We start from the raw sequence: 13,614 nt of genomic DNA, 5'->3' as shown, positions 1-13,614 counted from the left end.
ACTCCAAGGCCAAGGCAGGGGATGGATGCACACGCCAGGGGACACAGCTCTGGTGTCGGGAGGGTTTTCTGGGTGCCCGGGGGTGGCAGAGTGCGTGAACGATCACACTGACCCCAAGGTGGGCAGTGACACCCATTCCCTGCTCGCTGCCCTGCCCTGTCTGCCCCAGTGAGGCTCCCCAGGGCTGGGAGCGGTGGCACGGGAGGGACCAGGACAAGGACAACCCTCCTGCCCTTCCCGGGGAGAGGAGAGCACCAGGATGCTCCCAGCCACACAGGAGACGCCTGAGCTGATCCCTGAACGTTTTATTAGGAATGTTCTTGGAGGGAGCCCAGCTAATCCCCATGGCAAGCTGACATTTGTAGTAAATCTCTGCTTTCTGTCAAACACGATTTTCTCAGTGACATTTATGCCTGATGACTTCAAATCACTTGGCCTGCAGTTCTGCTCAGCCCCAGCACCCACAGAGCTGGGAGAGGTGTGCTGGGATCTCTGACTTGGGATTTTATAGGGAGCTTTAAAATCTTTATGACTCTAAGCCTCTACTTGAAACACGTCCTCCTCTTGCAAACCCAAAATAGCATCAAAGGAGGCTCCTGCTGCAGCAGCAGCATTACCATGCCAAGAACTCTCAGCCTGGCATTGGATCCCATTCCCCTCTGACCCCAGCACGTTCAGCCTGGGCTTGCTGAGTGGCTCCACTCCCTTAGTGCCTGTATTTCACATTCAGCCCAAAGATTGAGCTGTTTCCATCCCATGGATGCCTCCAGGCCCTCCTAACCCTGCATCACCCAGCTCCTGACGTGCTGGCTATCACTCCAGAAGCACATGGCCACGTGCTGCTGTGGCACTGCTCCCTGTGGAGAATTCCAAAGCTGTTGGAACAGCAATTCACCGCTGCTATGGACTGTGTAATGGTGCTTTGAACTCAGGGAGCACACTCAGTCCTGCCCAGGGTGCCAAGTGCATCAAAGGGGATTATGGAAGCTCTGAGGGGGAGAACAGGGCATATCCCTGTGAGGGTGGTGAGGCTATGGCACAGCTTGTCTGGATATGCTGTGGTTGCCCCATCACTGGAAGTGTCCAAGGCCAGGTTGGAAGGGGCTTGGAGGAACCTGGGACAGTGGGATGTGTCCCTGCCCACGGGAGATCAGCCTTAAGGTCCCTCCCACCCAAACTGTTCTGGGATTCTGTGGCTCCACAGTGCAGGCAAGGGGAGCAGGACACTGCAGCAAAATGAGACGAGCACATCTGGGGCAGAGCCAGACACTGAGCCCCTGGGCTACTCACAGCTGGATGTCCAGGAAGAGCCTCTTCTCCTCGCCCACATGGATCCTCCAGATGCAATCCTCTCCCTCCGTGTAGGGCTCCGGCCAGTTGGGGGACAGGATCACCCCAGCCACAGCAGTCAGCTCCCCTCCACACGTGGCTGTGGGGGCAAAGGGTGGGCAGGGCTCAGCGGGGACCCAGGGGTGTCACCCCACACCCAGCAGTGCCCAGGGGCAGGGCTGACCTCGGCACAGCGGTTCTGTGTCGTTCCAGTAGGGGTCCCGCATGTTGACGCACTCGATGACAGCAGGGCCCTGCTCCAGGGAGTGCCCGGGGTCACAGGTGAACTCCACGGTGGTGCCCAGGTTGTAGGTGGGGTCAGAGGTGGTGAAGTTCCCGTTCTGGATGTAGGGCTCGTAGCAGTGGCCCCGTTCAAAGGCTGGAAGAGATCTCTGTTAGCTGTAGGGACATGGAGCTCGTCCCTTCTCGCTGAGCTTCCCCAGGTCCCGCTGCTGTCCCCATGAGAACCTGAGCCCTGCATCTCCCCCTGCATGGATGGCCTCTTCCAGGCCATTAGGATGAACAATCTATCCATTCTGAGCCACACAGGCCTCACCAAACCCCACTGCCATGGTGGTTCAGCACTAGGGACGTGTTCAGGGCACTGCCAGGCACTTGTTTCCCAAGCTGGGGATGCCAAGCCATCCACCCTGAGATTGCTCAAGGCCACAGAGCTCCCGTGGGAACAATCCTGCTGCAGGACCCACTTAAATGACAGCAGGAGCTACAGAGGGGCACCAGGCCTGCCCATGCTGGGGACAGCCAGCACCCGTCCTGCAGCCATGTGTCTGTGGCTGTGCCCTGGGGCTGGGTGTCCTGCTGTAGCAGGCACAGGGCCTGCAAGGCCTCCCTGGTGTTCAGCAGCCTAAGATAGGAAATGCCTAGTCATGATGACTGGACCTAAGCCCCTTTTTCCACCTTCAGACCCTTGCTTATCTCTCTGCACGACCATAGGTCGTTTTCTTTTGACCCTTACTATTGGACAATTCCTAAAACTCCTGTACCCTATATAAAGAGCTACTTTTGCCAAGTTCAACAGAAGAGCTGACCCTGATACCTCCACAGAAAGCATCAATAAAGACTTCACTGTGGAACTTCACACAGGGCTTCTCAAGAGCTGAAATCACAAAATGAGCTGATAATCACTGAGAGCTGATAATCACTAAGAGCTGAGCTTGCGAAGGTAGCCTGCAGCTCTTGAACCTGCCTGAGGGGCTCAGACAGGTCATGCTTTATTGGACTTCTCTGTCTTGGGCACCCACTGTAGCCATGATATTTTCTGAAAAATCCTTTCCTTAGGATTTTTTCCCTCCTGAGAAGCTAAGAGGCCTCAGGAACAAAATGTGAACAATGGTTATCTGCTGCTGTGGAATGCAACAGGTGCATCTGGGATTGGTCTCAAGTGGTTGTTTCTAATTAATGGCCAATCACAGCCCAGCTGGCTCGGACAGAGTCCAAGCCACAAACCTTTGTTATCATTCTTTTTCTATTCTTAGCTAGTCTTCTGATGAAATCCTTTCTTCTATTCTTTTACTATAGTTTTAATATAATATATATTATATTATATATATATAGTTTTAATATAATATATAATATATATAAAACTATATATATAGTTTTAATATAATATATATAAGCCTTCTGATTTATTATACTATTATATATATTATAATATATATATTTTATTATATATTATATATAATATATTTATAATAAATATATAAAAATATATAATAGAAATATATTTTTATATATTTATTATATATAATAAATATATATTATGTATTATATATTATATTATACATTATATATCATACATATTGTATATAATATATATAAATATATATATTAATTATAATAAATCAGCCTTCTGAAACATGGAGTCAACATTCTCATCTCTTCCCTCATCCTAACACCCCTGTGAACACCACCACAACCCACAGCAGCTGGGAGTCAGGGAGACCCTGAAACACCAGAGCTGCCCCATCCTGGCTGAGCCAGGCACTGCCCTGGCAGCCCAGCACAGGGACACAGCACCTTCGAAGCGGATGTTGAAGGCAGTGGCAGCTGCAGGCTCCTCGGCGAGGAAGTCGATCCTGATGGAGGAGCCGTCGCTGATGACGCCCTCGAAGGGGACGCTGTCGGCGCGCAGCGAGTCGTAGAGCACGGCCGAGCGGTTGGTGTCCCCGCTGTACACCACCATCCTGCGGGGACACGGGGCATGGCACACGGGACAGCGCCCCTGGGTCCCCCCCCGGCACGAGGGGAGGAGCTGGAGCAGCTGGGATAAGCTGGGGGCTTCCAGGTTTTGGCGTATTTTGGGGTTTTCTCTCCGAGAGAGGCTGTCCCCATGAGAACCTGGCCGTGGAGAGGCTGGAGTGTGTCCAGGGATGGGAATGGAGCTGGAGCACCAGGAAAGGGGCTCAGCCTGGGGAAAAGGAGGCTCAGGGGGGACCTTGTGGCTCTGTACAACTCCCTGACAGGAGGGGAGAGCCTGAGGAGTCAGGCTCTGCTCCCAGGGAACAGGGACAGGATAAGAGGAAATGGCTTGTCAGGGAAGGTTTAGACTGGATATCAAGGATATCAGGGAAAATTTCTTTCCCAAAAGGGCTGATAAGCATTGAAACAGGCAGCCAGGGGCAGTGGTGGAGTTCCCATCCCTGGAGGGGTTTAACAGCCATGTAAATGTGGAGACAGGGTTTAGTGGTGGCCTTGGCAGTGCTGGGGGACAGTTGAACTCAATGATCTCAGAGGGCTTTCCCAACCCAAATAATTCCATTTTTTCTATATTTAGTGCCCAGCAACAGGCCCTGCTCCTCACCCTGTGAAGAAGAACCCCCTGGGATCTCTCTGCAGTCCCAGGGCTGTGAGGAAACAGCTCCTGGAGCCTCACCTGTCCTTCTCAGTCAGCAGGAGCTTCTCAAAGTGCAGGTGCAGCTTCTGTCCCGGGGGGGCCCCGATGGCCCAGACGCAGTACATGCTGCCAGACTGGTTCCCGCTGTAGCTGGGGGACAGCACGCGGCCGATGGTGGCATTGTGCACCGTCCCTCCACAGGGAGCTGCAACACACAGCACAGCCCCGCTGGCATGTGGCATTTGTGCTCCCCTCAGATTGCCCAGGGCACGAACCTCTTGCCTGGCTCTGCTTTGCTCTGTCTGTATGTATTTATACTCACACACAGATATAGAATCTTAATTTCCCTTCCCTTTGCTGCCCGACGAGGGGACAGATTCTGCTGTCACTGCCTGACCACCTGAGGCACTGCTCTCACCCCGTCCCTGTCGCCACATTTCTCTTCATAGAGAAAAGCAAGGCACAATTCTACCCAAGAATATTTCTGGCTTTCACGTTCTCTGAACCTCAGAGAAAGAAAAAACAATTCTTATCTCATTTCCTGCTCCTGTGTTGTTCACAGGTGGAATGCATCGTGGAAGACTGTTTACCTGAAGGGAATTGATAACTGGATTCTGGTGTGAGTGTTTTGATTCACTGACCAATTGGATCCAGGTGTGTGTGTTGGGACTGTGGGCTGACAGTCACGAGATGCTGTGCAGGGGAGTGCAGTCGAGTGCCTGGCAGATTCAGTTTAGATGTAATGTAATATAGTATAGAATAATATAGTATAATAAAGGAATTAATTAGCCTCCTGATAAGATGGAATCCTCCTCACCATTTCTCTGGGACATCAGGCAAAAATTTCACCGATACCTCCCAGGACTGCATTCATCTCACGAGACAAAGGCAGGCACTCATGTTTCCCTCAGTGGGGCCCAGTTTGCCAGCACGGGGCTGGGATGTGCAGGTACCTGAGCAGATGGGCTCGGGGCTGCTCCAGTGTGGCCGGGATGCGTTGATGCAGGTCAGCATGCGGGGCCCCTGCAGCTCGTAGCCCAGGTGGCAGTGGAAGTGAGCGATGCCACCCGAGTGCAGATCCATCACCATCACATCCCCAAAGTCAGGCCTCCGTGGGAAGTTGCAGCTCAGCATAAACACTGGAACAGGCACACGTTGGGAGCTCAGGGCTCAGCTGCTCCCAGCCACCCCGTGGGGACGTGCTGGATGTGCCCACGTGTCACACAGAGCAGTGGCAGAGCACCACCAACCCCCCACTGCCGCTGCTTCCCCACCTGTTACTGCTCCTGCCCAGACCCAGTTTCTATTTTAAAAATAATTTGCTGGAACTCATTTATTTTTTAAAGCTCTTCGAGGTAAAAAATAGACTGGCAGTGTGAGTATGTGCAGGAGGAGCTGCTGCACGGGGACAGAAACGGGGCAAGGTGGGTGTGAGAGGCACAGCCAGCACTGGGGTTGGGGACATCAGGGCACACTGAACCCTCTGCCCTGGCCACAACACCTTGCCCATGCTCTGAGCAAGGGCAGGGGGTGAAACAGGAGCGTGGCTGGTCTGTGGGGGCGCAGCCCACTGGTTTGAGCCTGCAGCCAAGTGGGACTGACCCCAAACCCCTCCTAACCCACGCTGGGGACACACCCACCCTGGTAGTGGAGCTGGAAGGTCCCCACCACGTCGTCCTGGAAGGTGCGGAAGTAGACGGAGATGGTGTTGGTGGGGCTGCGGATCACCTGCCCTTCCACCAGAAGGGTCTGGTTGGCCAGGACCACCAGGGCATCGCCGTCCACGCCACGGATGGACAGCACCTCCCCATCTGACAGGTTCACGCTCTTCACCTGTGGGAACAGAGTGGGGACCCCAGGGTCACATCCCAGCCCATCATAGACACACAGAGCATCACACCAGCACAGTGCTGCAACAAAACCAGAGCACTCCTCAGGCTTTGGTGCTCACCACCCACCCCGTGCACCAGGAAACCTCCCCAGGATCCCTCACCCCACTGAGGAGTGCTTGGGGAGCCACACAGCAAGTGCATCTAATGAGCAGTTCCAAAAGGCTTTAATTATTATTTGGAAATAGCTGAGCAGTAACCTCACATTTACATTTCACGTCCATTTAGCTTAATAAATGGGCTCATATTTCAGCAGAAAGATGCTCATCAGACCGTTTGTTTCCCTGAGTGTGTGAGGCCCGGGGCTCTATATTTAGCACCAGCCCAGCCGTGATTGGGAGCGCTCCCGACGATGTTGTGACTGCAGGGATTTGTGGCTGTTGTCACCGCCGTGCCCACCTCCCCCTGGCACACGGGGCTGGGATGTGCCCTGCTCCAAGGGCACTGCATGGAGCCACCCCCAGCCCTCAGCATCCTCAGCCTGCTCCTGAAGGAAATGCCTGGAAAAGCTTGTTCCTGGCTGCAAAGCTGGATTAACATCGCCATCCGGGTTCAGAGCATGCCTGGGTTCACCCCAGCCCATGTTTCAATCCAACAAGAGCTGATTTTGCCTTATTTCTCCAACTGGGTCCTGGCAGGGAAAAGCATTGTCTGGAGCACGGGCCATGTGCAGCTCTGACCCCCAGCCTGCCCTGGGTCATTTCTTCTTTTCTAGATATTATCCCAAAAATGTGCCCTCCCTCCAGCGTGACCAGCACACACTGTGGCTGGTGGGATGGCTCAGATCTGATTATTAATAAATGGGATTAATTAAGTGTTATTTGGGTGAATTATTTGGATTCCAGGGATCCAAGTGGGCTCCATATGATGCCAGCAATTTCCCCAGCTCCCACTGAGACAGAGCTTTGCTTCTCCAGCTGGGTCTGGATCCCTGCAAAGATTTTTCCAAGGTGTTTCCAACAGATTTTGTTCTGCTTGAAGCCAAACCTGTTCCCCAGCTGGGTCCCTCCAGAGCTGGTGGCACCACGCACATGACACAGAGCCAAATCACTCTGGGAAATTGGGAAGGGGATTCGGGGGAGCAGCTGGAGCAGGCAGAGCCCTGCAGAAGGGAGGAAGCTGGGGATCAGTGCTGGGTGTCACAGGGGGAGCAGCTGGAGCAGGCAGAGCCCTGCAGAAGGGAGGAAGCTGGGGATCAGTGCTGGGTGTCACAGGGGGAGCAGCTGGAGCAGGCAGAGCCCTGCAGAAGGGAGGAAGCTGGGGATCAGTGCTGGGTGTCACAGGGGGAGCAGCTGGAGCAGGCAGAGCCCTGCAGAAGGGAGGAAGCTGGGGATCAGTGCCGGGTGTCACACACACACACTCAGTTCCACCATCAGCCTCCCCTCGGTGGAGCCAGGGGAGCAGGGTGTCACAACAAGAGCCATTCCCTGTGCCAGCACCAGGCTGGCATTCCCAGAGGAGCCTGGAGTGAGCAGGGAGTGCAGACACTGCCGTGGCCCCGTGCCAGGGACCGTCAGCCCTGCGAGAGGGACCATATGTGTGAGCTACTGCCAGGGGCTGGGAGCACGGGCTCTGACTTCAATCACTGCCTGCACCCACAGCAGCTCCTCCAGAGCCTTGGGAAGGCAGGAGGGATCCTCCAGTCAGGCTGCCAGCCTCGCTCACCCACTGGAAAAAAAACCTCTTTAGGGAAATTCTATCTCCTGCCAAGAAGATTCAAGAATTTTAAAAATAAATATCATTTCATAGAGCAGTTGGAGAGCTGGCTGCTCCCAGCTCCCAGGGCTGCCGTGGCACAGGCAGGGACACAGCTCTCCCTGGAATGTTTTGAAGGGTGCAGGGAGGGGCAGTGAGCTGAGCAGGGACCCCGAGCTCTCACACAGCCCAGGGCAGCTCCCAGCCTTTCCCAGGACCATGCCTGACATCCAGGCTTTGTGTCCTCCCTGCAGTGAGTGAGGGTCTGGCTTCGAAAGAAGTGGAGTGTCCCTGTGTCCTCCTGCATGGCTCCCAGTGCCTGCAGGAGAAGTTTCGGGCAGGATTTTTTGCCACAGGCATTCCTGCCACCACCAGGCTGTCCCACAGCCCCATGCAGGGGCTCCTGTCCCAGGGGCTTCTCTCTGCTCCTGCAGATGCCTTTAATGAGATCCCCAGGGTAAGAGGCAGCACCTCCCTGCTACAGGGGCTGGGAATCCAATCCAAACCCCTCTGATGGGACCCCATACCCCACACCCCGGGTAATGCAGAGCTTTCCCTTTGGAATTCACCCCCGAGCCCCGAGCCTGTGGTGCTGCAGCACAGGGCACTGCCAGCTGCAGATGAGGCCATGCTCCACCAGCCCCGACCTGCTGTTGTGATTTAATTTGTCTGCAACGCTCCAAAGCATCAGCAAAGCAAAATGCAAAGCTTGGGGGGGGGTGTGGAGAGGCCAATTTTATGCTCCATTAAAACCTCAGCTCGCAACAGAGCGAGGTCAGGAGTGGTGTCACCTGATGGATTATGGACAGAGGCGAATTTACAGCAGAGCAGCCTCTCTTTAGCACCCTGTGGATCTGAGGAGACAGTTGCTGTGTCCAGTTACTTTTCCACTGCCATGGAGAAGTAGCTGAGCTGCTCGGACTCTCCAGGGCTCAGCCTGCACCTCTGCTGCTCCCAGGGCAACCTCCCCACCAGGGCTGGCAGCCACGGTGGCCTCGTGGCCTGGGGACCAGCCCCTGCCTGTGCCCAACAGGGGGACAGCAGGGACAACCCCACTGGGGCTCCAGCTCCTTTTAATGCACACCTTTAATTACACAAATTCAAAGTGCAGTGGTTTAAACTGGATGCAAATGGTGACATGGGCAAATCACGAGAAGAAAGGATTGCAGACAGCACAGAGACCCTGGGCTGGCTTCACCTGGAGAGGGTTTGGAATAGGCAGAGGCCCCTGCCCTGCTTGCAGCCTCACCAGGCTGAGGGATGCTCATTTTGGGGGGAGCTGATGGTGCACATCAGCTTGGTGAGACCCCCAGCTCTGATGGGTGGGCATTTGCTGGGTACCTGCCCCAGCCAAAGAAGGAACCTGGGCTGCCCTCCTGGGCTTCCTGCACCCTCAGAGCCACCCAAACCCCTCCCAGACAATGGAGGGTGCAGAGGGCAGGGAGCTGGTGCCCCCATTCCACCCAGTGCCTTTTTAACAACCTGCTGCCAGCGCCTCTTGGTTAAATTAATTGCGTGACATTTACAGAGTTTGATCATCGCTGACATTCAGGATGTTCCAGCTCCCTCATTGAGTTCATTTATTGCAAAGCCTCAGAAAACAAAATCTATTTTTTCCCCAGAAAGGGCTGTTTTATCAAGCGAAGGTGCCCAGGGCAGAAGGTGCCCAGGGCAAGGCTTGGCATCATTTGCTGCAGTGACCAGTTGTGGTATTCCTATTCTCTGGAAAACTCCCTTTGCCCAGGATTTTTCTCCTTTTCTTCCTCTAAAGCCTCAGAGGAAAAGGAAAACAACATCATCTCATTTGCTTCTCCTGTGTTTTGCTGCTTTGGAATTTGGTTGGAGATTGTTTATCTGTGGTGATGCTCATGGAGTCCCAGGATGAGGGAAGAGATGAGAATCTTGACTCCACGTTTCAGAAGGCTGATTTATTATTTTATGATATATATTATATTAAAAGAAAATTATATATTACAACTATACTAAAAGAATAGAAGAAAGGATTTCACCAGAAGGCTTGAAAGGAATAGAAAGGAGTGGAATGATAATAAAACCTTGTGACTGCTCACAGCCTCGACAGAGGTGGCTGTCATTGGTCATCAAGTAAAAACAATTTCACAGGCTGGGTAAACAATTCTCCAAATCACATTCCAAAGCAGCAAAACATGGGGAAGCTGAAGAATCCCAGCTTCTCAGGAGAAAAGATCCTACCAAAGGATTTTTCATAAAATATGTCTGTAACATTTATCTAACAGGTGGTTGTTTCATTGGGTTTCTGATGTGAATTGTTTTAACTTATTGGCCAATTGGAGCCAAGCTGTGTTGAGACTCTGGAAAGAGTCACGAGTTTTCATTATTATCTTTTTAGCATTGTGTAAGTATCCCCTCTGTATTCTTTGGTATAGTATAGTTGAAAATTTTTAATATAGTACACATATTAATAGCATTAATTGATAGTCACTATTAATTAATATAATAGCATTAATTTATATTAATTATTTGTTGTTATTCTTATTATTACTATTAATTATTACTAATTAATAGCATCACAAAATAATAAATTTGCCTTTTGAGAATGTGGAGTCAGATTTATCCTTCCTTCCTTCATCTGGGGGCAACAAATACAATAACCAGAGGGCCTGGCTGTGGGGACAGCCCAGGGCAGGGCTCACCTGGAGCTCGACGCCGTAGCCGGTGTAGACGGTGACGTTGTAGGTGCACTGCAGGTACCCGTGCAGGGGCAGGGGGGGATAATCCGTGGAGTCAATGTAGCCCTCAGGCTCGTGGAAGCTCATGCTGCAGAGCACTGAGGGGACAGGAACAGGGTCACATCCAGGGCACTTCACTCCCACAGCCCCAAAACCCAGCAATCCCTGCCCCATCAGCGATCCCATGGAATTACAGAATCACGGAGTGGTTTGGGTGGGAAGGGATATTAAAGCCCAACCCTTGCCATGGGCAGGGACTCCTTCCATGAGACCAGGTTGCTTCAAGCTCCAGCCTGGCCTGGGACACTTCCAGGGATCCAAGGGCAGCCACAGCTTCTCTGGGCACCCCGTGCCAGGGCCTCCCCACCCTTATAGGGAAGAATTTCTCCCCAGTATCCCATCTAACCCTTCCCTCTGGCAGTGGGAAGCCATTCCCCCTTTCCTGACACTCCATGCCTTGTCTAAATTCCTTGTCTAAATTCTCCAGCCCTCTTGAAGCCCCTTTAGGAACTGGAAGGAAGTCTAAGCTTTTCCTGAAGCCTTCTCCCAGCTCTCCCAGCCACAACAAGTGTTTCATCCCTCCAATCACAAAGTGCATGAGGAGCAGAAGACTTTAGGCAGCCCCCAAACTCGAGCAGTGGCCTGATTTTGGGAAGGGCTGCCTAAACACAGGCATGCTGTGCTCCCCACCAGTGCCACAGCCCCGTGTCTGTGCTCAGCTCACCTGGGGTGGGCTCTGTGGTGGTGACAGTGGTGGTGACAATGGTGGATGTGGTGGTCTCCAGGCTTTCCTCCAGCGCAGAGCCGTGCATGTCCCTCTCCACACCCTTGGTTGGGATAACGCCAGCTGGAGCCATGGTGGGAGCCCCTCCAGCATCCCCTGTGCTGTCAGGGAGGGCTGGGGACAGGCTGGAAGGGGAGATCTGCAGTGTGGGCTGGCTGGTGGTGGCCTGCTCCGCCCAGGGCAGCTCAGGGGGGCTGCGCTCCGTGTCCTCCGCTGGCACCCGCAGCCCTGGGGCGGCCGTGGGGAGCCTGGAGCTCCGTGGGCTGGCTGGGGAGGCAGTCCCAGGGGGCCCTGCTGGGGTGGGCTTCAGCCTTGGGTGCTTCCTTCCTGTGTTTACTTGCTTTAGAGTCGGTGGCTTTTTCTTAACAGGGGGAGTTTGTTTGGCCTCGGGTCTGGGGGCAGCGGTGGCCGTAGGTGGGAGCGTTGTGGTCTCCTCCGGGGCCGGCAGGAGGTTGAGGGCAGTGCCCTGCCCCTGCTCCCCAGCTCCAGGGTCTGGACCCATGGCATGCCCAAAATCCTCAGCTCCACCAGTCAAACCCATGCTGTGCCCCAGCTCTGCAGCTCCACCACCCATCTTCTCCAGGGGTTCATCCACAGCCAGAGGGTCCGGGCTGGCCGGCACCAGCGCTGCCCCCGATCCGCTGTCTGCAAGAAACAGGGAGAAGTGGGACTTGGGCAAAGCTGGGCATGAAATTAAACATTTTGTGTGCTGCTGGTGTGAAATCAGCCCCCTGGGAAGCTGCAGGAACACCCACCACTTCCCAAAGAAGGAACAACCTGCCCCCACAGCACAACACACCCGCCTCGGCAGAGCCCCACTGTGCTGGGCAAACCCAATCCAACATTTATGGGAACAGGGGTGGGCAGGAAAGAGGGAGTGACCAAAGCCACCCAGCACCGCTCTGGCCAGGGGGTAATTGCACAAATACAGATTTATCCCCAGCTGTGGGGTGACCGGGCTGTGATCCATGGGCTGGAATTTGCCGTGAGCTCTGTGAGACGCTGCAAAGAGCTCCGAGCGCCCGAGAGTCAACGCTTTCCATGGAAACAGCAGTTGCCAGGGAAAGCACTTAATGCACGCTACTTAAAGACCATCATTCCAGCCCCCTCGTGTCCCCTGGGAGGCTTTGGAGCCCGTGGAACGCAGGGTCGCTGTCCCTCTGTGGGCATAGGGTGCCTGCAATCCCCCAGCCCCACTGCTGGCCTGGGGCTGCCCAGGCACCAAGTGAGCCCTAAAGCAGCTCCAGCTGCTGTGACATGGCTGTGGTGGCAGCCAGGACGTGTGGCCACCACAGCACCAGCTCTCCATGGGATGGGGGCTGGAGCAGCAATCAGGGTTTCCTTCCCAAGCAGACTCCAGGTAAACCTGGGCTCACCTCGGTAATACAGGTGCTTTAAACATAGGAACAACTCTTGGGTTGCATTCAACTTGATGTTTTCTGTTTCAAATTCTGCTAATTAAGGTAGGACTGGAATGAAAAGGGGGAGCAGGGAGGGAGAAATGGAGCTTTTGAGTGTGAATCCTGAAACACAGGGACACTGTGGGTGCCACTGCCCAGGGGGCCCGAGGGAGGGCACAAGCAGCCTGTGCAGAGGGACTGAGCCACACTGAAAACTGACTTTGCTCCATCTCCTGGAAAATAGAAGCAGTTTCTGGCAAGAACCAAAGATAAGGAAGGCAACAGGGAAAGGCAAAAGCTGAATTAGCCTGAAGGATGGAGCTGCCAAAGCTCTGGCAGTCCCTACACTGCTCCTCGGTCCAGGAGAGCCCTTGGACGCTCTGCTGGTGCCTGGGCTGGTCCTTTGCCCCTGGGACAGAGCCTGCCCCAAGCCACTTCACCCTGCTGCCAGCACCCTGGTGCAGCCACCAGCAAACCTGTCCTGGCCCCTGAGGGCTCCCTGGCCTCTCCTGCTGTTTGTCACAAGTTAAAGCATTAATTCCTTAATTACCAAGTGGTTCAGCAAATCCATCACCATTCCCTGAGCGCATTAGGAGACATTTCACACACACCATCTGCAACCATCAGCTTGTGCCAGCTCTGAATAATCTCCCTCCAGGAAGGATGAGTGCCTCAGCGTCCCCACATTTCTGAAGGGGACCAGAAGCTTCCACACCAGGAGCTTCCACACCTTCTGGTTGTTTCTTGGTGTCTCTGCTTCCCTCTCCATCCCACCCTGAGCTCCATGGGCACCCTGCCATGGGCTGATGGAGGGGAATGTCCCCAAGGCTGTGCCAGTGGCAGCTCTCCTTCCCTGAGAAGTTTTGCAGGGCTCTCCAGGGCTCTTCTCTTCCACAAAATCATCTGGATGTTTCTAATTAATGGCCAATCACAGTCCAGCTGGCTCGGACTCTCT

At 53.9% G+C, this 13,614-nt stretch overlaps 1 protein-coding gene across 2 annotated transcripts in view; it reads right to left on the bottom strand.

Moving 5' to 3' along the window:
- SEZ6L (seizure related 6 homolog like) overlaps nt 1-13,614 on the bottom strand; it is a 42,354-nt gene that overhangs the window by 5,143 nt on the left and 23,597 nt on the right. For both annotated transcript variants that reach the window (XM_054645809.2, XM_054645810.2), the window contains exons 2-9: nt 11,200-11,904; nt 10,440-10,573; nt 5,824-6,016; nt 5,137-5,322; nt 4,223-4,388; nt 3,367-3,533; nt 1,514-1,708; nt 1,291-1,429 (exon numbers count right to left, since the gene is read on the bottom strand). In XM_054645809.2, the coding sequence (XP_054501784.2) occupies nt 1,291-1,429; nt 1,514-1,708; nt 3,367-3,533; nt 4,223-4,388; nt 5,137-5,322; nt 5,824-6,016; nt 10,440-10,573; nt 11,200-11,904 (1,885 nt within the window). The remainder of the gene's footprint in view (nt 1-1,290; nt 1,430-1,513; nt 1,709-3,366; nt 3,534-4,222; nt 4,389-5,136; nt 5,323-5,823; nt 6,017-10,439; nt 10,574-11,199; nt 11,905-13,614) is intronic.

This window comes from Agelaius phoeniceus, chromosome 18, assembly GCF_051311805.1.
Source record: "Agelaius phoeniceus isolate bAgePho1 chromosome 18, bAgePho1.hap1, whole genome shotgun sequence".
NCBI classification, from domain to species: domain Eukaryota; kingdom Metazoa; phylum Chordata; class Aves; order Passeriformes; family Icteridae; genus Agelaius; species Agelaius phoeniceus.
The sequence above is the reverse complement of the archived record's forward strand: the minus strand, read 5'-3'. Positions and strand labels throughout refer to the sequence as shown.